This window comes from Lontra canadensis, unplaced genomic scaffold (assembly GCF_010015895.1).
Source record: "Lontra canadensis isolate GAN:19392208 unplaced genomic scaffold, GSC_riverotter_1.0 scaffold73, whole genome shotgun sequence".
Lineage (NCBI taxonomy): Eukaryota > Metazoa > Chordata > Mammalia > Carnivora > Mustelidae > Lontra > Lontra canadensis.
This window is the reverse complement of record NW_022631067.1, coordinates 5,474,754-5,500,826: the sequence shown is the minus strand read 5'-3', so window position 1 is coordinate 5,500,826 and position 26,073 is coordinate 5,474,754. Positions and strand designations below refer to the sequence as shown.

General features: G+C 39.4%; 1 protein-coding gene across 2 annotated transcripts; it reads right to left on the bottom strand.

Moving 5' to 3' along the window:
• Positions 1-296: 296 nt before the first annotated feature.
• Positions 297-26,073, bottom strand: ARGLU1 (arginine and glutamate rich 1). 2 transcript variants are annotated; one of them, XM_032881062.1, is made up of 4 exons: positions 25,471-26,070; positions 17,237-17,462; positions 14,868-14,951; positions 297-1,174 (listed from the first exon to the last, which is right to left on the bottom strand). In XM_032881062.1, the coding sequence occupies exons 1-4, from the start codon at positions 25,815-25,817 to the stop codon at positions 1,010-1,012; spliced, it is 822 nt and encodes a 273-aa protein (XP_032736953.1). In that variant the 5' UTR covers positions 25,818-26,070; the 3' UTR covers positions 297-1,009. The 2 variants fall into 2 exon arrangements, 1 of the variants encoding a protein (XP_032736953.1); XR_004385386.1 differs by having other exon boundaries at positions 1,109-1,174; positions 14,868-15,435; positions 25,471-26,073.

Sequence of the window (26,073 nt, the reverse complement as noted above, 5' to 3'; positions counted from 1 at the left end):
ATACTTATATCCTAAAACAGAGGCACAGGATTGAGAATTTAAATCTTCTGGGTGTTTAGTCTTTCTTACAGGTAATACTGATGTCTTAATTGCCATAGCAGCATAAATTAGGTATTTGTAAAAATAGCCATTAAATACTAGTCCAGGAGTATATTTAATGTACATATAAATCCTACGTTAAAAGTATAAATGAGGAAATAGAGCATAGTTCTAGGATTTCTAAACTGTTGACCATCAAAAAGTAAACCACCCTCTTTAAGACTTAACAGAACTTTAAAAAAAATTGCTTCAACATATGAATTTAAGACTTTACTTTATTCAGCAAAATCATTTATTTACACAATGGGGAATGCTGGTTTGATTTTGTCAATGAAATAAAAACAAACTGAACAGAGACAATACTGAACTGTATATATATTTTGTACCAGAGCTGACCAACTGTTTCCTTACCTGTATCAGGAACATCAAGAGCAACAGTATCACAAGGACACTGGTTTAACAATACACCACAGAGGTCCAGTAACACCCTGGGAGCGTCCAATGCAATTTCCAACTTTTTCTTTTTTTATAAATATATAAAAAAACAAAAAGTCAGCAAAACCAGCATTATGATGTAATAGACAGAGTATAACTCTGAAGTCAATGGGTCAGTAAAAACCTTATCAGACCATCCAGTTTACAAAGTGATCTGCTCTTCTTCAGACCACTAATACAGAATCCAAACAGATGAAAAATAGATCACTTTCTAGAAGATAACAATGATCTGATAAGGATCTGACTTAATGGAAGTTAAGGGGGGATAAAAAGGAATGCAGAGCATAGCCCCTATTAGAACAAGCTAACTTTTCCAGATTTTCCAAATTAAAAAAAAAAACAAAAAAAAAACAAAAAACAAAAAACAAAACAAAAAAAACCCAAAAAAACAAAAACAAAACAAAAAAACCACTTCAACATGAAGCTACCATACAAAGTTTTTCCATTTTTCTTTGTAAAAAGTTCAGTTTGCAATTTAATCCTGGGTTTTTAGTGAGAAGGACAGTTTGGGCCTGGACTTCCCCTTGCCCAGGATAATTTTTTGTTCTTCTTTTTGTTGACGTTGTCGTTCTTGTTCTAGTTTCATCCTTTCCTCATGAATCTTTCTTTGTTCTTCAACAATTCTCAACTGCTCTTCAGCCTGAAAGTAAAAAGTAAACATTAGAACCTTCTGTGAATTTGTCTTCTAATAGTAATATTGGGAGACCATGTGACCACTTACAAACAACAGTATATTGAATAAAACCCTACTAAGGTCACACAAAAAGTGATCAAGGAAAAAACAACGAGGAATTAGAAAAGAACTCCTTATTAATTCTGCCAACATTTCCCGATTTTGTTATGAAAAATGGTTTTAAAAATCGGGAAAAAAAGCACTTACCTATACTGAAAATGGCAATTTCAAAATCATGTTTTAAGATCAGCATAGATTTTGTCCTACTAACACTTTCAGTGCATCAGATGAAGAGATTTTCAATTACGAACAAAGGCTCTGATTTACCCAAAGAGCAGGTAGGTTTATCTATCAATTACTACAGACTTATCATTAGCAAGACATAAAAAAGTTTTAAGAGAAAAATCTCTACTGGAGCTACATTACATTATCAATATACAACCAAGAAATACTAAAGATCCCTTTCTCTGGAGAGAAAAAACTTCAAGACCCTTTTCACCTAGGTGACTACAAAATGCTCTTCCCTTTCAAGTGGACACTGGCGTAATTAACTTCTGCAGTCTTCCACAACCAACTCTCTTCCTGTGCTGTATCGTACACATATTTCCCGTCTTCACCAAAAAAAAAAAAAAAAAAAAGTTCAGGCAATCCTCCTTCTCCCTCCTCATCAAGTCCCTCCCTGTTGCCCCCACCAAACCCACACCCACAGCCTTATTTCTCACCCCTTCCATGTCTCAAGGAACATTAGGCAACATGTGCTGGTGATTCTGGCTGTCACAGTGTGGGGGTGTGTGTGAGGGGGGTGGCGGGGCTCCTGGCATCTACTGGGCAGAGGACAGGCATGCTGTTAAATATGTGACAATGCACAAGTCAGCCTCCCCAAGAAGGAATTATCTAACCCTAAATGTTAATAGGCCTAAGGTTGAGAAAATCTGCTCTAATTTGGGGGTTAAAACCTCAGGAAAATCACTCTCTGACCTTCAATTTAAAAACATTCACTGCGTCCTCTGAATGCTTTCCTATTCCCAAAGTCAGATTTGGAAGTCACTGCTTCCATCTCCACTATTCTACTAAAATTATTTTCTAGACGGTCAGAACTACAATGCTTAATGACCTCTTTATTCATTCTTCTGTTCATCTGAACTTAGGTCTTTCAAAAAGGTTCTCCCTCCCACGTTAATACGAAACATTGGTGATTTAAAACATTAAGGCTCTCCACCTGTTCACTCATGTTTGTCTCCACTGATAGGCTTTTTGTTCAGAAATAGCAACATTCAATGTGACTGCATTACAGGCTTTATGGCAGACGACAGGAAAGGTGACGGACTCTGGTATGCAACATAAAATGTTTAAAAAACAAATCAAAAACCTGACTTTTATATACCAACGTAACACAAAGAGGTTTGTTTTACTTTAAGATGGTGGGGATGTAGACAAAAAGGTTGAGAGGCAGTAAGGCAAATTCACTGTAATCAAGTAAAGGTCAAAGATAAAGATCCAAGTTTTAAAAAACTAGGAATGTGGTCAGCAGGCAAGATGGAAAACCCAACAGACAGATGAAATAGATCTTCCATCTCTCAGATCTTGTTCCTAAGCTACAGCTGGCTAAGAGGTGTAGCTACTGGACACACACCACGGAGACCTCTGGGAACCTTCAAAGTTCAACATATCCAAGATTCAGATTCCCCAAACCTAACCATAGAATAAATTAGCCCTTTCTATGACCTTCCCTACCGCCACCCATATTGTGTAGCTTTCTTCTGTCTCCTCCCTCCTCCCTGACACGAGCAAACAGCCAACCAGTGGGTTATTACTTCCTTCATGCTCTCTTTTCCGCTGCGACGTCTCACCTGGAGCTCCAAACGCACGGCCACCGCACCAGCGCGGGGCCCCACCTCCTTCAGAGACTTCACGGGATTTCTTTGTTCCCAGTCTCCTCATCCACCCTACAGAATATGCTACGGGTCTCACCGTTTGGGAACATCTTTTTGTTCCTACATGCCCTCAAGCTTCCAGCGACTTGCACCATGCACAGAATATGGCCTAACTTCCCAAACGAGCCAACTGTTTAAGACTTTCTATAACCTGGCTCTCACTGTATATACACTGTTCTTTCCCAAATTATGCTTGGTTTCTATCTTGCCTCCCCCTCTCCTCTGCTCATGCCGTTCCTCCCACCTACTGAAGCCTTCCCTGTACACCCACTTCAAACCACCCCTCTGGTGCTTAGACTTCCACTGATAATTACAAGAGAAAAGAATCAACTGCCTTTGATCATCTTTAGGAATTCATATGCCAATTCCTTTATCCACTTGTAACAAATCATCAAACATTTGGGTAAGAGTTTGGCAAGTGCAATTAAATCAAGGTAAAGAATTTTAACTGTGTGTCCATGTGCCTGAGAAACCCTTATGAATATTAACACTGAGACTCACTCTTCCCTACTCTTCTAACTCAGCCTTAGAAAAGCAGGTTAGAACCTTGAGAAGGATTTGAACATCACAACCTAACCCTTAAGAGAAATCTAAAATTACACAGTATATTTCACCCTATCATACTGACAAATTCCAAAGATACACAATGCTATCTCATGAAGAGTACTTCGGCACTACTTACCAAAGCTCTATCTTCATAATGCTTTTACCCAGCAAATGAATTTCCCAGAATAGATCCTATAAATAACACTTGCATACATGCAAAATTGAACAACGTTTTTTAAAGCAACGTAGCTTGCAAAAGACTGGAAACACCCAAATACTCCCCAACATGGGACTTTTAAACTATGGAAAAATCTATACAATAGAATACTGTGTAGTTAAACACATAAAAAAATAGGAATCACTACATACTGAAATGGAAAAATCCCCAAGTTACACTGTTAAGAAAAACAAAGTCCCAAACAGTCTATATGTAGTATACTATTTCTCTGCAAAAAAGGGGAGAATAAAAATACATGTATTTATATCTGCTAAAATATGCATTTTAAACTCAAAAAAAAAAGACAAAAAACATAACTGAATATACCCTTTAGACATGATAATGAAAAGTAGGTGGATGTGGGAAAAGGACATAACCACTTATTTTTCTGAAAAATAAATTTGAATGATGTGATCCCATTACCTAAATTAAAAACAAGCAAGATTTTTAAAGCAAAGTCATTTCCTTCATAGGCAGGAAATACTAATTCTACACTGAAATTAACTTTAGGTTGGGTAAAAAAAAAGCAAGTTTCAATTTCATTGAGGTCTACAAATATAGGAGATAAAAGTGTGTGTATGTGTGTGTGTGTGTAAGGGGTGCCACAATTTCTCTGTTTCTCCCTTAGTGTTACACATATAGTGCCTATTCTAAGTACCTAATAATGAAATGATTTTTAAAAATGAAGAGAGCAAGTGAATATCCTGTCTTTATGTATAAAGATTTGTATTTTGTTCCATTATAGCTTTAAACGAAACATAAATGCTATTCAATTACACCACAGCAAAGACAGACTAGCTAAGCAAAACCCAAAGCCTATTTTAATATAGTGCTTCTCAAATGAAGAAAATCCATCTGTGAGGTCTGAACCTACACCTTCTCTGCTAAGTATTCTTCTAAACCCTAGCCTCCCTCTGCAATCGGACATGACATTTCTTTCCTGATGACCCCACCTGTCGAAATATCCACTACTCCTCCTCTAGCCTTCTGTTGTTACAAAAGAAAGCATATTCCAATGGGGTGGGGGGGAGAGTAATGTGTATGTGTATTCATACAGATGAACAATACTAAGCTCTGCTACACGGATTCCATGATGGACATCACGGAGGCCCAAGAAAAAGCTAACATCCACCATACTAGAGCCACGAAATTAGGGTAGGCCTTCCTACGCCATTAAGTCCAGAACCCTCACAAAGGTGGCTTTCAACCTTGCACCTCATTCCGAAGAGTGACTGGTGAGATGAAATACATGAGAGCAAAATATACCATTCTAGTAGAAGGACCTATTTACTCTCCCAGTACCTTTTGCCCCACTCCCCCTTTACCCAGAGGGCCCAGTGCCTTTATTAAAATTACTCATTTCTGGGGCACCTGGGTGTCTCAGTTGGTTAAGTGTCTGTTTGCCTTTGACTCGGGGGTCATGATTCCAGGGTCCTGGCATTAAGCCCTGCATTAGGGTCCCCACTCAGAGAAGAGCCTGCTTCTCCCTTTCCTCCCCACTTGTGCTCTCTCACCATCTGTCTCTCTCAAAAAAATAAATTAAATCTTTAAAAAAATTACTCTTTCCTAAGCCTTCTCCTTCTCACACGTTCTAGAATACTGTGCATCAAGGTGATCCTTAGCAGCAGTTTCTCTCAGTAAATAAGGATGCGGAAATCTACCCTCTATTCAAAATACATATGAAATTTTATAAAGTTTTAAAAATACAAAGAGAGAAGTATTTGTTATCAGAAGTGATTACAAAAACGATAGGAAAGAATGAAAAGTATTACAATTAGAAAATCCTGCCACTACACAGAAACGGTAGTGGATTTCTACATTTTAACCTTCCCAGACACATATCCTATTCCACTCTGCCATTTATAATTCTTTGATTCATCCTCTCCTCTATAACAAGTGTAATGTATACCCCACTTCAGGTAAGCAATCAAAAAATATTAAAAAGAAATTTGATATAATTAATTCTGACCCTTAGCAAACTATGGATCAGTAAAATGTTCTAAAAAGTTATTAATATACAAGGTTAAAAAGATAACACACAAAAGGATTAAAAAAAGCAATCCCTACCCATGGCAACTTGGTTATCCTGACAGTTAACTCTTACAGTGTATACTGTCATTATAAGATATTAGCTACCATCTAAAGAGAATTCCTACCACCAGCCACTCTTCCCAGCCCCTTTCCTTCTCAATTTAGTCGCCCAGTCATTAAATAAATTCACAATCTTAAATATATTTTTGGAACTTCAACCCAGTATAACATCTCCTGAGATTCAGTATCACCTGAAGTGGAGACAACGGCTTCAAGAAGGAACGGACAAGGAAAGGACAATTGAGATTGACATGGGATCCTCGGTACAAGAATCCCTGTCCTCCAGAGGCCTGGAGAGACTGCTCTAGAAAACTGCCAAAAGAGCAATCTCAAACCTTCAGGATTTTATCATTTATGTTCCTAAGATTTCACAAAAAATGATCTCATCCAGATGTGGCTCTTTTAATCTTCTATACCCCCAATTTTCTTTCAAGTTAGTTCTTCCGTTTATCTTGGTCATTCTTTCCCTTTTGTGGAAGTTTCTAAAGTGCCTGCTGACACGTGGCTATCAGCAAGATGACATCTTCTCTGGTTCCTATACCAGATTTTCTCCCCTTCCTTTTTCTTCCACTTCCTCCTTCCTCCTCCTCTCTCTGTATCACTCACCAAGTTCATTCTCTCTTTAGTTCCTACAGCCACCTTACCAATCCAAGCCCCATCTTCTGATGGGTTTTTCAGTGGGTTTCTGGTTGACACTGTCCTTCAAGCCGCCCTATACGATGCCAATACACTAACGTCCAGAAGTTTTAAAAAAATTGCTGCCCAAAATACATTAAGGTAACCTTAAATGAGCTTTTTATCTTATCAACTGGAAACATGCCTCTCACTGACTACACATCCTTCCATAACTTCATTTCATTTCAAATTAAAATATTTTTTAAAAGATTTTATTTATTTGAGGAGAGAAAGAGAGCGAGCGAGCACAGGCACACAAGCAGGGGGAGCAGCCGTGGTAGAGGGAGAAGCAGACTCCCCACTGAGCAGGAAGCCTGACACAGGGTTCCGTTCCATGAACCCAGAATCATGATCTGAGTTAGAGGCAGAAGCTTGACTGACTGAGCCACCACCCTCAAATTAAAATATTTTTCTTTTTTTAAAAAGATTTCATTTATTTATTTGACAGTCAGAGATCACAAGTAGGCAGAGAGGCAGGCAGAGAGAAAGGGGGAAGCAGGCTCCCTGCGGAGTAGAGAGTCCGATGCGGGGCTGGATCCCAGGACCCTGAGATCATGACATGAGTGGAAGGCAGAGGCTTAACCCACTGAGCCACCCAGGCGCCCAAATTATAATATTTGGTTGACATTTACATTTGATGCCATGCCATATTTGCCTGTTTCTTACAATGTGTAAATACATCAATATTAACTATCCTAAATACCGTGCTTTTAACTTCTATATGCTCACTGTAGCAAAGAAGGCCCTTTTCTTTCCGATTATATTAGTTTCCTATAGCCGCTGTAACAAAGCTGCACAAACTGGATACCTTAAGAGAACAGAAATTTATTCCAGAGGCAAATAAGTCCCAACTATTACTGGAACAAATAAGTCCCATTATTACTGGAACAAAATCAGGGTGTTGACAGGGCCACCTTCCTTCTGCAGGTTCTTGGAGGGAATGTGCTCCTTGCCTCTTTGAACTTCCTGATGGCTGCCAGGACTTCCTAGCTTACACATGTTATTGCTCCAATCTTCAAGACCAGCATCTTCACATCTCTCTGTTCTGTGCTCATGTCACTTTTCCTATATGGAAGTCTACTGGGAGTCTTAAGAGTCTTTTCATCATTGTGTCCTCCTCTGTCCTTTTCAGTCCATGTTGGCAGGGTTTCTGCTGATACAGCAACCTTGAAAACACTGTGGGTCTCCCACATCTGGCAGGCCATTAGACAAGAGGCTCCTCAACGGATCTTTCCTGGATAATCTCATTTACTCCTGGCATTTCCTAAAGTGGCTGAGGGAACCTATGAGTCACATGCATAATCTCTTCAGCCCTTGCAAATGGGTGTCCAGTCATAACCTTGGTCTTCTTTCCAGTTTTTCTAACAGTAATAACCAACTTTAGCAGCTTTTGTAATCTAGATAGGCTGAAATTTCCTCCAAACATCAAGTGCTCATTCCTTTTTAGTTATCAGTTTATTTATCTATTTATATTTATCTATTTATCTCCTTGAATTTTACTATAAACTACCAGAGGAAAGCAGGCTGTATGCAACACTTCAGAGTATACTTAGAGTATATATGTAAGTATATATATATTTACTTAGAAATACCTTCAGTTCAATATCCAAGTTCAACCCTTACAAGCTTCACCTTCCACACAGCTGTAGGGCACAGTTCACCTGGGTTTTCTACCACTAGACAATGAGGACCTCCTTTTCCTTCTAGCTTCCAGTAACATCTTCATTTGCTGTCTAAGCCCTTACCAGAAGCGCCTTGCAAGTCCGTATTTCCACCAAGTCTTTTTTTAAAGCAGTCCAGGTATTTTCTATCATATGCCTCAGAACTCTTCCAACCTGTCTAACTTCGAAAACACTTCCAGATTTTTAGGCAACGAATTTCCACAAACTATGTAGCTCAAAACAATATAAAATTATTCTGGAGGCCAGAAATTCAAAATCTGTATCACTGGTCCAAAAACTGAAGTGTCAACAGGGCTATGCTCCCTCAGGGGTGTGAGGGGAAAGTCTATTGCTTGCTTTGCTTCTTCCAGCTCCTGGTTGCTGCCTGGATTCCTTGTCTTCTGACCACATCATTCCAATCCTCAAGGCCAGAATCTTCAAATCTCTCTCTGCTCTGTCTTTAGCCTTCTCCTTTGAATGCACTGTGTGGTAAAAAAATCTCCTCCTGCCTTCTTCTTGTAACGATACATACAATGGCATTGAGAGCATGGTGGATAATGTGGGATTAACTCAAGATCTTTAACTTAATCATAACTGCAAAGACTCTTTTTTGGGGCCACATTAGGTAACATTCACAGATTTCAGGGATCAGGACATATAACACATAGGGTTTTTTTGTTGGTGGGGGGATATTTTCCAGAGAAATTTCTATATTGCAAAGTGAGATCTACCTTAAGTTTGTGGAACACATGTCACATATAATCGACTTCCACACATGGTCCTATTTTTTTCATTTCTCAAAGGAATGAAGAACATGGTAAATCCCCTATTTGGCAAGTGGGTAAGGAGAAAACTATTTTCATTATTAAGGAGCAAAAATACACTGTAGACTTATGATTTGCATATATTTTAAAACTTCGAGGGCATGTGGATGGCTCAGTCAGTTAAGTGTCCAACTCTTGGTTTCAGATCAAGTCATGCTCTCAGGGTCACCAAATCGAGCCCCCATTAGGCTCTGTGCTCAGCATGGAGTCTGCATGGAGTCTCTCCCTCTGTCCCTCCAGCCTGTGCACTCATGCTCTCTCTCTCCCTCAAATAAATAAATCTTAAAAAAAAAAAAAATCAAAAGTTTCCCAGTTAAAATTAATTTTACCGTATCATCATAATGTAATAATTTTTGTAATTGTATTAGAAATTGTCAGTCTCTTATTATAGTTCAAGTATTTACATGCAAATTAACCAGGTTCCATTTTACTACCATCTTCCTTCACCAGTGAATAATCTGAAGGCCATTTTTCTACTGATATAGCCTCCTGAAATGCGTTTAATTCCAAGCAACTCCTATCACTTTTCTTAGTCTGTTTCCCTCTCTGGATAAGAAAGATTCTTACACATTTCAGAATACCTGGGCTTTTCCCAGACACATCACAAAAAATCTGTACAGAAAAGAGAAGCAAAAAAATTTTTAGGTATCATTTTTAACATTTCCTTAAAAAGTTAAAATTCTCCATTGTATTAACAAGAGCCTTTCAAATATATGAAGATAGTTGTGTACTGCCAATACTAAGCCAGAACTAGAAACCAATCTGCCAAAAGGCCAAATCCAGTCAAGCCAAACCACATGTGAATTAATTCTTGTTTGATGTTATGAATAAAACGTGTCTGTTGAGTAATATTCTTTTGCCTCCTACTGAACCAATAAAATCAAGCATCCTGACAAACAATTTGGAATGTACACAAAAACTACCCTTGGTCTGGAGCACCTCATAAAAATTTTACATACGGGGGACACCTGGGTGGCTCAGTAAACGTCAGCCTTCGGCTCAGGTCATGATCCCAGGGTCCTGGGATTCAGTCCTACACTGGGCTCCCTGCTCACAAGGATCCTGCTTCTCTATCTCCTCCCCGCTCATGCTCTTTCTTAAATAAATAAAATTAAAAAAAAAAAAAGAAAAAGAATTTCACATACAAGAGAGCCCACATGGCTAAGCTAATGCAGTCTTCTTTAGAGTCATTACTGCAATCAATGTGAACATTTGTCACAAGGACCTACTTATAAGTCCATCAAAGAGTGGTTTATAATTACTTTCTTTCATAATTATTTTTATGTGGTCATGAAAGCGATGTATGTTAGTTGTATAAAATATAGGAATTGGAGAAAAGTATACAGTTACATATAAGTCTCCCAATTAGAGATAACTATACTTAGCATTTTGGCGTATTTTTCCATCTACTAAACTGTGCAAGTATACTTTTCAAATTAGCAAGATAATGTATACATAAGTTTTGTTTTTAGCTATTTGCCCTGTATTACCAAATACTTTTAGACTACAGAAAAACCACTGTAAGCACAGGTTATACTTCATCTAAAAACCTGCAAAACTTTCACTATTCTAAATAACATGGTGAGAATTTTTTTCTGTATTACCTTATTTGTATCTGATGCAGTTTTCACAAGATAAATTCTCAGAAACAGATTTAAGGTTACTGATATTTACTGATTCAGTGCTATTTTCTAAAATGGTTATGGGCCATTACACACTCCCTCCATCACCATAGAAAAGGTCTCTTTATACCTTATTCTTGCCAACACTTGGTGCTAATGAGGAAAAAAAAAGTCTTTTCTATTGGTATTTACTACTACAGAAAAAGAAAAGGGTGTGTGTGTGTGGTGGGGGGAGTCATGTCTTAGTTTTCCTACAGAAGCTGGGATACGGGGATATATTTTCAAGAATTGATTATAGCACTCTTCATTCTACTTGTATAAATTCTCATGTATATCTTTCACTTTTTCTATTAGGGAGTCAGTCTTCTTTACTGACTTGTAAGAAATTGTTGCATTATTCTTTCATGGTTATGATGTTTAAGAAATCTCCCCCAGGGTACTATCTTTTCCAACCTGTCTCTAATCTGCTTTCAGACAGCATCTACCATTACTTATCCCACCAACTTCTTACTACATAGAAAGCTGGTTTACCACCATAGCTATCACTGCGCCTCGCCCACCATCCTCAGAGAGCCCACACACTCTTGCCTTTAATTCTACAAAATCCCGAAAAGGCCTCTGCCAGGCTTAATTTCTTCACACTCCTGCTCCCACTGTAAATTCAATTCCTCACTGGCCACTGAGGTTGGGCTCATGGGTGTTTTTTCCAGGAAGGTTCCCAGGCCACCCCGGGGCAATTACACCAATTACCACACATCCCACAACTAAATACTTTCCTATTACTTTCAACTTTTCTTGGGATTGTCCCTGTCTCCACCACTAATACATTAAATACTTCAAGAGAACTTAAGTTCTTGTCCATTTTTATTTCCAAATTGCTTTTTAGACATAATAACTTCTCAATATAGATTATGTGAACAGTTAAGCTTGGCTACTGCCTCTTCCTCCCTTGCCCTCTAGAAGTAAGAATGCATCACTTTCTTCTCATCATACAATGAAGCAGTCCCCATTTCTAGCATATTTATGATGTCATAAAGCAAACAGAACTGCTGGTGCAACAAGATAAACGACTACTACTGACATAACCAGGACAAGTCCCATACTATCTACAACACTAGCATACTCTCCTTCCTTTCTTAAATATCTATTCTTCTAATGGGACATTCAATATAGTCCATGTAATATTTCCTAATAAATAGGTAAAAAGATAAAAACGAACTCGCTCGAAATCGAGAGGATAGGGAATGAACAAAAATTAGAGAAATCTCCATATGTGCCCGGCATCTTTATGCAGCAACATTTCCTTGTCTTTTCTAACACAAAGGATGCTCCACTTTCCCTGCAAGCCTATGACTCACTGCCAACAGAACGAAGTAAAAATTAATTTTCTCCAACGTGGACAATAATTTCTTAAACTTCAACTTTACTATATATAGGAAATAAATGAGTTCTGTCTAAATCCTTACCAAATATTCTCAAATTCAAACTTCGTTTCTCCAAGATATCTTTTCACTAAAGTCTACTGATAACATGCAGTCAAAACAATGTCACTATATAACCTATTCTATCAAGCTCAAATGTTCTAAAACACCACTAGTCAGTATGGCTCATGAATCAGCAACAGTCTGCAAACTGTAATGGATCTATAACAAGATATGTAGAAACCAGAAGTAAGTGTTTTAGAAGCTTTTATAGCCACTTGACCTCATTTTTCTAGTAACTCATCTTAATTATATTTTGCAAAGTAGAGGTCTGAGACAAATTAGGATTAAAAGACAAGAACAAAAATTGGCCAATTACTAGCACTTGCAAAGAAGCACTGCTCTAGAGTAAGCTTGCTAATCTTTTCCCAGTAATGACACAAAGAAGTCAGATTTCTAATTTTAAGGTCCATGTCGGTAAACAAAGGAAGCTGTCAAAACGAATATAAAGAGCCCGACCAAGCTCCCCTAGGCACCAGACAGCTAGCCCAGGATCAGAAGGAATCTTGGCAGGCCCTAACAAGTTGAGGAGCTCTGCTCTGTAGGTCACTGGCATTCCAGGAGACCCAAAAACTGAACTCACCTTGCTAACGAAGTTTTTGTCACATCCTAAGAGGAATTCTATTCCACCTGCTTGGCAATTCTGATTCACCATGTTAAATACCAACTATACTGTTCCTCCTTTCTGGAAATATCCGTGCCTTAAAAACCACTCTGTATTTACCTTTCAAAGTTCAACCTTCCAAACTCAAATTAAGGTTCCTACTTTCCATCTCCCTTCCTTCCTACCTACACTGAGATTTTCTTCTCATACAGCATTTAAAAAAGGTATTATCACATACTAACGGATGATCATGTAGTGATAGGTCTTATAATTACTCCTCATCCATTCACAGTGCATCATCATTCACAGGGCTTTTTCTACCCTAAGAGGTTTTAAGGTATTTTCATGCCAGCCTTTCTAACAGCCAGGACAGCAGTATTAGCGAAGAATCCGTAGTGTCATCATGCTAAGTTGCTTTGGGTATTTCCAGGACTGGCTTTTCTCTGGGGTACGCTATCTTTAAAACCTCATGCTTTAGAATTAATTGCCCCGTAGTTTTAAGTTTATGTAAAAAGTTACCGTATCAACTATAGGACACGTTACTTATGGTCCTCCTCCTCCACCCCTACTCTCCTTGGGATTCAGTGTCAATTAATTACTTAGCCCAACTCAGATCTTTTTCTGTGTCTTTATGAACAGTCAATAGAATTTCTTTTTTCTAAATCATTCACCTGGTGCTTACAACTTGCTTCCCCCGCCCGAAGTCAACAGTATGACTTGGCAGCAAATGTCTTCTTACAACTGTATTAGTCTCAACACATTTCTAACTAGACAGAACTTCTGAAGATGCCTAGAACCAAGACTACCTCCTGGGCCATGTCTCTAGTCCTGGGCACTCAACAGCACTCATCCCCTATTCACCCTAAGTAAATTCCTTCCATCTCTGACTTATATTCTTATTGTGAAACAGAATTCCTATATGCTACCGTCAAGGGAAAAAGAAAGTTTTTCCTTCCAAAGCCTATTTTCCTTTTGTTTTTTGGCTTCCTTATAGCCACAGTCCTTTAATTCTAGCTTACTTTATCATACAGAGACTGCTTCAAAGCACATACTCTCAAATGGAAAAACTATGACATCAAAATTCTTGTTCTACTTTTCCATTCCACTTTAAGTGCTAGTCTGTGCTAAAAACAAAGAAACAAACCCAAAACTCAGAAAGCACTAAAAAACAGAACTGAGAGGAAAAAACAGAGTAGTTCTCTTTCTATTTTTTAAAAAACTACCACAATATTCTTGTATTGGCTTCTTTATTAAAATGTTTAAATTGCTCTGAATCACCTTTTATATTCCCAGGTTATAATTACTTCAGTCTCCATATTCCTTGCTAGATTATAACTTGGAATAGGAAGAGAGCTTATGGGGTGCCTGGGTGGCTCAGTGGGTTAAAGCCTCTGCCTTCGGCTCAGGTCATGATCCCAGGGTCCTGGGATCGAGCCTCATGTCGGGCTCTCTGCTCAGCGGGGAGCCTGCTTCCCCCTCTCTCTCGGCCTGTCTCTCTGCCTACTTGTGATCTCTGTCAAATAAATAAAATCTTAAAAAAAAAAAAAAAAAGAAAAAAGAAAAGGAAAAGAGCTTATTAGTCTGGTACGCTTACTACCAAACATATGCTACCTACTTTACCTAGTAAGCAGGGTAACTAATGTGAAGTGAAATGCTGCATTTTAGTTTAAATACTTCCAAAACCTTTGTTGTTATTGTTTAGGCATAAATGTAAAAGAAAAACTTCGGAGTGGGGTTAGTCCAAATCTCCCAGAAAACCGGTCTTGAACCACTGCAAATTTTAGAATTTTCTCCATATATATAGGATTTCTGGATAGCCCCAGTAAGATTCCTCTGGAAGACACCTACTAAAATCTAGTCAACCATTCCTGCTCTTGCCTCAAATCCCTGAAAAGGGCCCTGAAAACTCCAAGAAATATGTCGGTCATAGAGCACAAAATCATCCCATAAAATCTGAAAAAACAAAGCAAATATAAAATACTTTTCACGTATGCTTCATACATACCAGTTTGGCTTGTGCTTCTGCAATTTTTCGATTATTCTCTTCCAGTATTCGCTCTAGTTCCTCACGTTTTGCACGTTCTTCCTCCTAAAGGGGAGGACATGTTAAGATGTTAGAAAAACAAAATGTTTATTTTTACTGGTAAATATTTACTAATCTTCCTCTGAACTTTTTTGATCTGACTTAGAGGGTAGCTACATAGCCACCTTCTGTCTGACAAATGATAAACTGTGCAGCCACTAAAATTTGTTGCCAGCACGAAATTTAAATCACCCTCCCAGTCCAAACAGCAACCGGCTAAACCCTCCCTAATGACAGTTTCCTGGCAATTATTACTAATACTTTAATATCACACAAATCAACAAGGACAACTACAAAACTGGATAGTATTTACCAAATTAAAAAAATAATATATAAAATATAAATAAAGTGAATATTTGTCTCACCAATTATGTATACCTACGTATTCTTTACCTATACTCCTTTAATCAGCATTAAAAGTTGAATATTTACTGTCTTGTCCAGTGTCCTGCAGAGTGTGCTCCTCGGCTGCCATACGCGCCAGCTTCCTCTTTAAAATGATTTGTACTGTTAGCTTGGCAATACCTGCATCAGCAGCTCAACCATTTATAAAGAAACAACATACAAGGAAGGCTGAGCTGAGGAATGCAGATGTTTATGGTAAGAAGGAACAAAAAATGTAATTCATCATTCCTAAGGCAAACAATTAATAAGAAAAATACATTTACTGTTAGTGAAAAATACAAATGGTAATCCATACTTCATGGAACTAAGGGCTCTTCCATGGGGAAAATGGACTTAACATTCAGATGTTGACAATTTCTAAAGGCAGCTTATCTTGTCATCTACAGTCTGAACTGAAATTCAGGAATCCAGGGGGTGCATGGTCCGGAAATAAAATTCTGTAATTTATTTTTTATTGGAGAATTTAATGAGATTTTATAATGCAAACTATATGAAGATTGCTTGATGGTTTGGGCAGTGTTCAGATCACAGCATACATATTCAAATGATTTTAATATTTGGAAAGACTGTCAGAGGGTTGTGTCCGTGTAAAAAAAAAATTGTTAATATGAAACAAAAAGCAAACGAAGAGAAAAAAATCTTCCTATGATTAATAACTCGCTACAAGACAGCACCATTACTCCAAAATTATCTTATCAAAAGCACTGATATAAATAAAATTTCATACATTCAATTGCACAGTCTGTGATAGCTACCAAATACAGACACATGTATCTACTTAGAGACAGCACAAGGGAAAATGCATTTGAAAAGCTAAGCTTACTGGAAAATAAGAGAGATTGAATACGATGCCAACTTGTCCACAATAAGGGCAAGATTAACAATGATATGAGACACATATTTTGAGTCAAACATTTAAGTTCAAGAAAATGTAACTACAGGATTCTCTATGGCATACACCAATGGAGTTCATATTCATTATGCAAACTACGTCAAGGGACACTCAGGGCCGTGAAGTAATTTGCCTTTAAGTGCTTCAGTGACTTTCAACAAGTTTAGGAACCTGGAGTAATCAGTGCAAATAAGCCATAAAGCTTCAGTAGCAAATTACTGTCTCACAGAAAGACATTTTCAACTTCTGCTCCAGCTGCTGATAAAACAAATCATGTGTTTAGCTTGACTCCAGACAAGGACAACCTGTTCCTTCATAACTCTCTAGAGAAAAAAAGGAGTTGTTAGTAGATACTAAAAAAGTGGATGAATAATCTGGACATTTTTCCTAAAAAGATTCTTTGAAACACATTAGGAAAATGGAGGGCCTTATGATCAGAGTGCTAGATTAGTCCACTGTGTTGAAGCAGGATTTGGGGTAGGGGTGAGGGATAAAAGGACAAAAAGAAGAGCAAGGAAACCTATGTGTCACAAGCAGGCGCTGTCACTCAACGTCAGGCCCTGCTCTCCGTAATCTGACTGAAGGCAAACGGCCTCTCACAGTCCAGGCAGTAAGAATGATACACAGAGAAGAAGAATACATATCCACAGGTGGATTTTAACCTTTTCCCTTTCCCACTCCCTGTCTCCCTCCACCCTCCCAAAAAAGAATGTAAGTCCTGCAGCCATGGCAAAAGTTTCAAACACTTCTCAAATATGTAAGCCAGTTTCATTAAATCAAAAAGTATCCTTGAATACGTTTTATGAAAATAACTTTTAAATATCAGTCAGCACTTCTGAATAAGGCTAAAAGATTAACTTTCGCAGCAATGTTAAGTTGAGATGAGAAAGGAATTAGTCTGTATTCCATCTCTTTCTGAACTGAGCAGGAGGCACACCCAACACTGAAAGTTTTGCCATGGACTGTCTCTACTTTCCAAACGACCGAGCGTTACCTCTCTGGCTTTTTGGGCTGCAAGCTCAGCTTGTCTCTGTCGCTCGAGTTCTTCGAGCAACTGCTTTTCCATGATGCGCTTGGCTTCCTCCACCCTTCGCAGAACTTCTCGCTCAATTTCATCCTTCCTTTTCTCTAATTCTTCCTCTACCCTTTTTGCCACTAATTCTTCCACTCTTCGTGCTGTTTCTTCCTCGATGAGTTTTTCTTCTATTTCCTGCTGCCGACTAGCAAACAAAGGAAAAAACAGTGACTTAGATAATGTAAGTAAACCTAACAAAACAAGATATAAATCTGTCAAACACACAGCCTAACTGTAAAATTTCATAATTCATTTTCATGCAACATTCAAGGAAATAGGAGATATCAAAATTAAGGGATACAGAAATTCAAGTAAGTGTGAAGTATTTCTGTTTTCTACCACTTTCTAAGTACAAAATGACTTGTATGTATATAAAAGGAGCTTAATTCATTAGTTTTAATTTAGGAACTTACAGTAAATCTGAAACAAGAAATCTACTTTTTTGGTATTAACTTCATAATGAAAAGGCAAGCTGTTGTTAAGTGTACAGACTTGCTCATTTTGCCACTGCACTCAGTCTAAGGGTTAAGCTAAAGAAATCAAAAGATGTAGCAAGCAATTCAGACAAAGTTCACCCCTTTCCCCCACTCCCACTAGGAAAATAAAAATAAATACAGACTGAAAAAGATTCAGATTGCTAAGGCAATGTAGTGTAACTTTTACTGAAAATACAGACCAACTTAATTCAGGTTCTGAACCTAACACCTTTTACTGTACCTTTTCTTTCTTTGGTTAATTGATTTTCAATTAAAAGCTCTTCAAGAGATGGGAAAGTGGATGAAAATATATTGTCAGTTCTAATAAAAAGTTCAATGAAGCTTGATACTGTTTTAATTATTTTAATCACACTTAGAGATTATAAAAACAACTTAATTACTCAAAACGAAATTCTGCACTGAAAATACTGACATTTACCAAGGCACTATATAGTGTAAACCACGCACATTTTATACCAGATACCCAATATGATAGCTTCTTGGTCACATGTGCCTAGTCTGAACTGAAGATCAGTATGAAGAAAATGTATAAGAAATCTAATAGCTATTTTTATTTGGCTACATGTTAAAATAACAACATCTTAAAAACTGAGAATATATTAAAATTAATTTCACTGGTTTCTTTTTAATGTGGCTACTGGAAATTTTTAAATTACAGAGGTAGCTCACATTGTATTTTCTATTAAACTGCACTAGTTGAGACAATAATGTGTGTTAAATTAATAAATTCAGAGGCTCTGGAAGTATATCTAAATCCCAAGAAGACAATTTGTTATTAGTAATGCTTTCAACTTTCTCACAACCCACAAAATTAAATACAACTGTAACCTTTGTATCTTTTGTTGACTCATAAATATGTATGAGCCCGTCATTCAATTTACGTGTTTAGTAAAGACTTTATAGCGTCTAAGTGACCTCTAAACACCCAAATCCACTTCAACTAAACTCTATTTTGGGGGGTTGATGCCAATTTGACTCAAGTGCTTTCATTCTTCTGTTAACTTATTCTCAGTGATACCGTACTAATACCAGTGTATCTCTAACATTCTGATTCATTTCAGTTCCTGCATTTATAATCTGTTTTTCTGTCAAGGAGATAGTAGCTACTTGAAAGAACACAATTTTAGGTTCTAGATATATGCAATACCCATTCTGAAGACTCTGTTGCTTGTTTCTTAAATATTTCCTCCGAACACTAAATTACTGATTTTATCTAAAAAGATATCTAAAAAGATACGAAAGCCTAATATGTAACTATGCTCCTTTTCCTTTTGAACTTCCAAAAAATTACAGTTTAAGGTAGTTTCAAGGAGCCTTTATCTATAGCAGTGCAATAAAAGAGAAAGCTAGCTACTCCCAACACTAAAATGAATCGCCAGAAATATCTAAAGGAAATTAGGCAGTGATTTCAGAAGAAATTAAACTATATTTCAAATATAAAGATTCTGCTTCTCTACTTCATCCAAAGAGATAAATATGAGCTGAAATAAGTAAACCTGGTAACTGCTGAACAGGAATGATGGGTACATTGGGGTTATAATATTCTCCCTACTTTTGCATGTATCTCTAAGTTTACATAATACAAAGTTTTAGATGTATATAGCACTCCCACAAACATACTTTCTTTTTTCTTTTTCGGTTCTTATGGTATTTGTAAATGTAAAGAAGCCTAAGAAGAAATTTTATTTAAAATGTCGAAAATGGTACAATTCAACTCTTAAGGACAACGTAAAACAGTTTCAACTAAAACTTTCAACATAAGGTAAAAGGAGAGCCAAGAACAGGAGAAGGCTTTAGGTTAGCTTATGATTAGGAAAATTGCCAAACAACTTAGGAATTTGGTAAAGATGGAAGACACTTGATACATATTCAGGGTTTTTTCAATCAGTCCCTAGGTAACAGCAGTAGCACAATGGCTAATGGGGCCACATTTCCAGAGTTGGTCAGTAAGGTAAAAAAAGCCTAAATAAATTAATTCAGTTTATTACTTACTGCAAAAGCCAGATCAGCATGGTGTGAGCTCTCTCTCTGGTCCCACTCATGGACACCAAACCCGAGGGGCCAGATGACCGCAAAAGAGGCACAGGCAGTGGGGAGCTCTGCTGCTAGGGAGTCAATGTAAGGACGGCGCAGTAGTTTTATAGCCTGAGGGGAGGGCAAGTGGAAAGTCCCAACCTCGAATGAAACTGGGAGGATGAGAAATGGCCTAGTGGAGTTTCTCACAAGGCTGCTTATCTCCCTTTGTTCCTAGAGGAACCACAGGACATACCACCATCACTGTAATTAAGCCTTTCTGCTGGGTTCCACGTGGAGACAGGCAAGGTCAGGGCGCCACAGCAGAACTGCCCCCCTGCAAGTTTATCCAGAATGGGGTTTTCTGTTGTTGCTGTTACTCTCAGTACAGTTAAAATTACTATTTCAGTAATCAGAAAAAAAAATTTTACAGGAATTTTTCAGTTTCTGCCCTGAAAAGTATTGCTTCAATTCCTCTCTCCCCTCACGCAAGTAAAAAAACAAAAACAAAAAAACATTGACAACTAAATTAAAAATGAGCCTGTCTTTACTGATGAAAAATTTATTATCATAATCAATGATAAAGTAGCTAGGAGACTAACTCTCGTAAGAGATACTGAAACTTTCTTGGAAAAAAACACTTGGTCATGAGCACTTCATAAAAGAGTATCATTTAATGTCACTGCCTATCCACTCCTGCAAACTTTCCCCACAGGAACTGTCACTTTCTTGATGGTCAGGGTCCCTAATCTTTTCCTCAGACTCCTCTGCTGAATATATTCCCTGACTAAGAATTTGGGCCACTGATGAAGCTTCCGTTTTCAATGGAACTAGTATATAAAACATTAGGCCCCCATTTTCTCCATGCTTTCAGAAATTTAAACACACCAGCCACAATCAATTTAAAATGTCAACTATTAAAACAGCAAGGGCCAGGCAATATAATACGGAGTATGACTTTGTATACAGCAACTGGCCATATTATTATTTTAAATATAATATACATAGAAATATTTTTCAACTCAAACTCAACCCTCAGAGCTTACTTCTAGGAAGTGCTTCAGAACATCAGCAAATGGCAATAATTCGGTATTGACATGGTACCAAATACTGTGCCCACGGCTTTATACACCATGTCATCGATTACATCTCTGATGGTTCCTCAGGCATAGAACAATTTCTTAGCTGGGCTCCAGCTCACAGCATTGTGCTGAGATGACTCCCAACCTAGGCGGACTCTAAAGCTCGTCATCTCAAGCACCACACTACCCTACACTGTTTCTCCAGGACAAAAGTGAAAGGCAAAAGCATACCGGAAGATGTAACTACCAAACTGGTTATTTAAAAAATTCATAAAAAATTTTTATCAACATCAACTAGATCTTACGCCCTAATACTTTGTCTTAAAGCCCTAACTTCCCAGAAACGCACAGTTCCACATACTGAATTTCCACATAAAAGCTGCTCTTTGCTCTCAAGATGAGCTCTTCAAGTATTCTGAGGATCACTCGTATAGATCCCAGTTCAGTTTAGATACTTTAATTTAGAAGGCTCTTAATCTGTCATGCAGTTGAACATTAAGCATAATCAAACATAGATTATCACAGGCTACAGTAAATTATTATACCATTAACATTTACTTATTTGCTTCCCAAGTCATTTACAGCTACCCATGTTTTTCAACATGCACAGTTAATACAACATTCATAAAGCACCTCAAAAGAATACATAAGAAATGGCTGGTACACAGAAGAGAGGTGGAACTTTTGAACTCAATTTTGAAACATGTGAATTAGCTATTCAAAAATGAGGGGAAAAAAAGGTTTAATGCTTAAGGTCTACCTTTCACAGTATTAATGTAACTCGTAAAATAACTTCCTAAATTCACCAGGCTCAATTTGGTTCCATGTACATAAATTATATGACCCAACATTATTTACTGATATCCACTGCACGCCAAGTACGTCTAGATACTGCAAATGCACTATTTTTCCGATCTTCATAATAAGCAAGACCTGTATCTCCGTTTCAGGAAAAAGAAATCAAGTTCACAGATGATTTATTCAAGGCCTCACGACTATAAAGGGCAAAGCAATTTGGTTTCCAGTATTACCACAAACTTTCTAATTGGTTAAGCCCAACAGAGTAATCTAATTTTGCTGTCTCATAGTCTCTCATCTCACACCGCATCGCTTCAAGCACATGGACACTATGCATTCTCCTGACATCCCTTCTCTGCTTCCAGGAAGCACTTGTCTTCCTCCAACAAACATTCCCTAAGGTTCTTTCAGTCCTGTGAACCAGCTGCTCTTTTGCCTCCATGCTCTTCCTGGGTCATTTTATCTCCTCCCCAACATTTCTCGCAGGCCTCAGTCTCCCATATCAACCTGAGATAACCTCACCATATCCAAATGTAAGTGCCCGCAGTGGAAGTGACAAATGGAAGCTCCCCTTGATTTTTCCTTGTCTTCCATCCACCGGGTTTCTGACATTTTAACCGTCTGCCACAGTTACTTAAACATTTGGTAGCTGAGGTGCAACAGCCACAATATAAACATGAGAGCCAAAATTCATGTTTTATTTCCCTTATGTTCCAATCCAGTTTTATTTGCAGTAAATGTTTCTTAAATCTGTCCCTCTTTTCCATTCCAGTAACCACCACCTCATTACACCTATGTGGCTTTACTGCAACTAGTTATCACTCCTACAGCATTTCATGCAGTTTTTGGGGGGAGAAAAAAAAGCCCACTCTTCACCTCCTGAAAACTTTTCAGGTTTCTAGGATGAAATCCAAGCTCCTTAATAAGGCACACAAGACACTCCTTGTAATTCCCAGCCACTACGTACCTCCCCAGTCACTCCATGATTTTAGTACTTACACACCTTGTTGCACTCAACGTTCACTGTCTAACCTCTCTTTAGGGCCATTCCCCTCTCTCCCTTCTTTTACTCTGCCACAAGTGGAGGGGACTCTGCTTTGGTCCATAGGAACCCTCCTGTGCCTCGCCTGACCGTCTCTTATTTTCTCTTTATCTACCACCCACATTGCTTAGAAGGTGCCTCTCTATCCACCATCTTTCTTTTTCTGATCACATGATGATCACTGAATTTACCACACTGTATTATAATGTAGCTACTTCTAAGTCTTGAAAGCTTGTTGGACAGGAATCAATTATCTTTATATTAACAACACCTAGGATAGTATCTGGCACTTATTAAATGCTCAATAAATTATTAGCTGAATTATGAGCTAATCTACAGAGACTTGTAGACCTACAACTACTTATGCCCATTTTCATGGCTCCAAAACCTAGGTCTTTCCATTGTTCCCTGTTATTTCCAAGACATTACACCAAATTAAGGAGTGCCTACTGCATGGCGCAGAGGAACTCAGTGTATAGATGTCTGCTAGCTCTGCCCCCTCCTCCCTTCATAAATGCTAATGGCAGTCCGTTGCTTCTGTCAACTTGGAACTATACAGCTGCCCAATTTTCTCATGTAATCCCTGTATTTTGTCTCTACTATTCATGTGTAGCTTGCTAAACACTTCTAATTATTCTTTGCATACCAGGTTTCTTTCATTTTTTCCCGCAAGTCTTAGCTTTCTAGTGAATGGCAAATCATTTCTCTTTGGACATCTGTTTTCAAATGGAAAAATTAGCTCAGAGATGTCTTCAGTAATCTTTCAAATGTTCATCTGCTGACATTTGAGAGCTGCATTTTTACAGCAAAGCATCTTGTTCCAGACCAAAAAACCTGGATTCTATATAATCAAGGTTGTGAAACAATTACTTGTATTTGGATTTCATATACAGATACATATATCAACAGTTCTACGTAAAGAGAATATAAAGGTATGCAGCAAAATAACTCTCCTGGTACTGCCTGCTCTGTAATACTGTTAGTGTTCCAGTCCTATGCCTCTTAACTTTGCTTCTCAGAAACACTCTGCTGGGGACACCTGGGTGGCTCAGTGGGTTAGGCCGCTGCCTTTGGCTTAGGTCATGATCCCAGGGTCCTGGGATTGAGTCCCGAATCGGGCTCCTTGCTCCGAGGGGAGCCTGCCTCTCTCTCCACCTCTGCCTGCCTCTCTGCCTGCCTGTGTGCTTTCTCTCTCTCCTTCTAACAAATAAATAAATAAAATCTTAAAAAAAAGAAAGAAAGAAAGAAACACTCTGCTGGAAAATTTACGTAATACAAACCCAAACACATAAAAATTTAAAATCCCTAGAGGCACCTGGGTGGCTCAGTGGGTTAAAGCCTCTGCCTTCCACTCAGGTCATGATCCCAGGGTCCTGGGATGGAGCCCCATGATCCCAGGGTCCTGGGATGGAGCCCCGCATCGATCTCTCTGCTAGGCGGGGAGCCTGCTTCTTCCTCTCTTTCTCTGCCTGCCTCTCTGCCTACTTGTGATTCTCTGTCTGTCAAATAAATAAAATCTTAAAAAAAAATTACAAAATTTAAAATGCCTAGACAATTCAGTACACATGTATCTGTCCCAGGAAGATCCTAAATTCAGTTAACTCCTGCTTCATGTGCACTTTCTTCACATGAATTCAAGAACTGAGAAAGAGGGTTGGTTAAAGAGGGAGAGTTTGCAAACTAACTTTGGGAAATGAATACCCAGAGAATCACAGGACCATGGTCTTAAGCCAAAACAAAACCCCACATTTTAAAACCAAAAGATCAGTTTGGAATCATTTGCACCTACTCTTGGATCTAAAAATACCTGAGAGATGACTCTTTCAAAAATGCTCTTACCCAAACAGTATTTCAAGCTGGGAACCTTACCGTGACGCTGATTTTCCCTAAATTAAGTTCTGTATGTGAGCAATGTGAAAGTAAAAGCAAATACTCAAGTGCCTTTTAAACAAAAGTATACTAAAAAGGAAAACGAACATCAGGATTGCACTTAAGTTTGCCACAAAGGATTATAAAGCAACATAAATAAGTATAAAGATGGGAGTGAGTTTTGATTGGGATGGTGGTTAAGCAGGTGCATTCAAGTGTCAAAACTCATCGTCCTCATGTTTCGAGTGTGTGCATTTTGTTTTTACAACTCAAAAAATAACAAAAACCGAGCAGATTCGGAGAAAAAAAAAAAAAAGAAAGAAAGAAACGCAACCGCGACCATCTTTAACAAAAGGAATGCACTACCAGAAAAGGCATCTGGGGGTGTCCTGCGGGACCACCTAGTGTCTTATTCCCGAGGAAGCCCTGTCCCAAACTAAAGCTTCGGCACAAGAATGCTCGGGCAGCGGCGATCTGCTTCCCGAGGGTTCACTCGGGTCGGCTCTCCACCCGCCGGCCCGCAAGCGCCCCGCACGCGCGTCTCAGGCTCGTGCACCCCTCGCCCTGACTGGCCCGAGCCGCCCTCCCACCTCACTCTCAGCTCCACCCCCTACTTCCGGCACTCGGCGCCTCTCGCGCCAAAATCGCGTTCCCCGCTCCAAGCCTTCCCTGCGCAAGCCCCAGTGTGTTCCTCCCCAGCCGACTCGTGGGTCTGAGCCGCCCGCGGCTTTCCACTCGGCCGGGCTGCACCCTCCCGGGCGGGCTCCTGCCACCCCTCCACCCCGCCGGCCCAGCCCGCGCCGCCAGCTCCCACCCCCCGGCCTCCCCGCCCCTCCCCCCGCGGGCGCTCACATTTTTCGCTGCCGCTCGAACTCCGCTTTCTTCTCCTCCTCCTCCCGCTTCTGCTTTTCGTCCAGGCTGCTGCGCTTGCTCACCGTGCGCCCAAAGATGTCGATGCGGTCGGGCGGGGACGAGGCGCGCTCCCGGTCCCGCTCGCGCCGGGACACGGCCGTGTTCGTGGAGCGCGAGCGGGACCGCGACTCCCGCCGCCGGTTTCGTTTGCTCTCCCGGGATTTGGAGCGCTTCCGCACGCGCTCCTTGTCCCGGGACCGCGACCGCGAGCGGCTCCGCTTCTTGTTGTGTTTGCTGCTCTTCGTGTGTTTGGAGCGGGACGAGCTCCGGCTCCGAGACCGGCCCATCCTTCCGGGCGACGCTGTGACTAACCGCTGGCCTCGGGCCCCGCACGCGTCCCACTGCCCTCGCTTCCGCCTCCGGACGCCGGCTGGCCGTGCTGTCGAGACCCGGGGAAGTAAAACTGTCAGCCGGCTCACTTTATATCGCTCGCTTAGGTCGACGGCCGCCACGAAGGCCGCCTCCAACGACAAGGCCGCAACGCCAGGAGTTGCAAAGATGGCAGCCGCGGCAGCACCGGCCGCCCTTCCCACAATGCCCCGC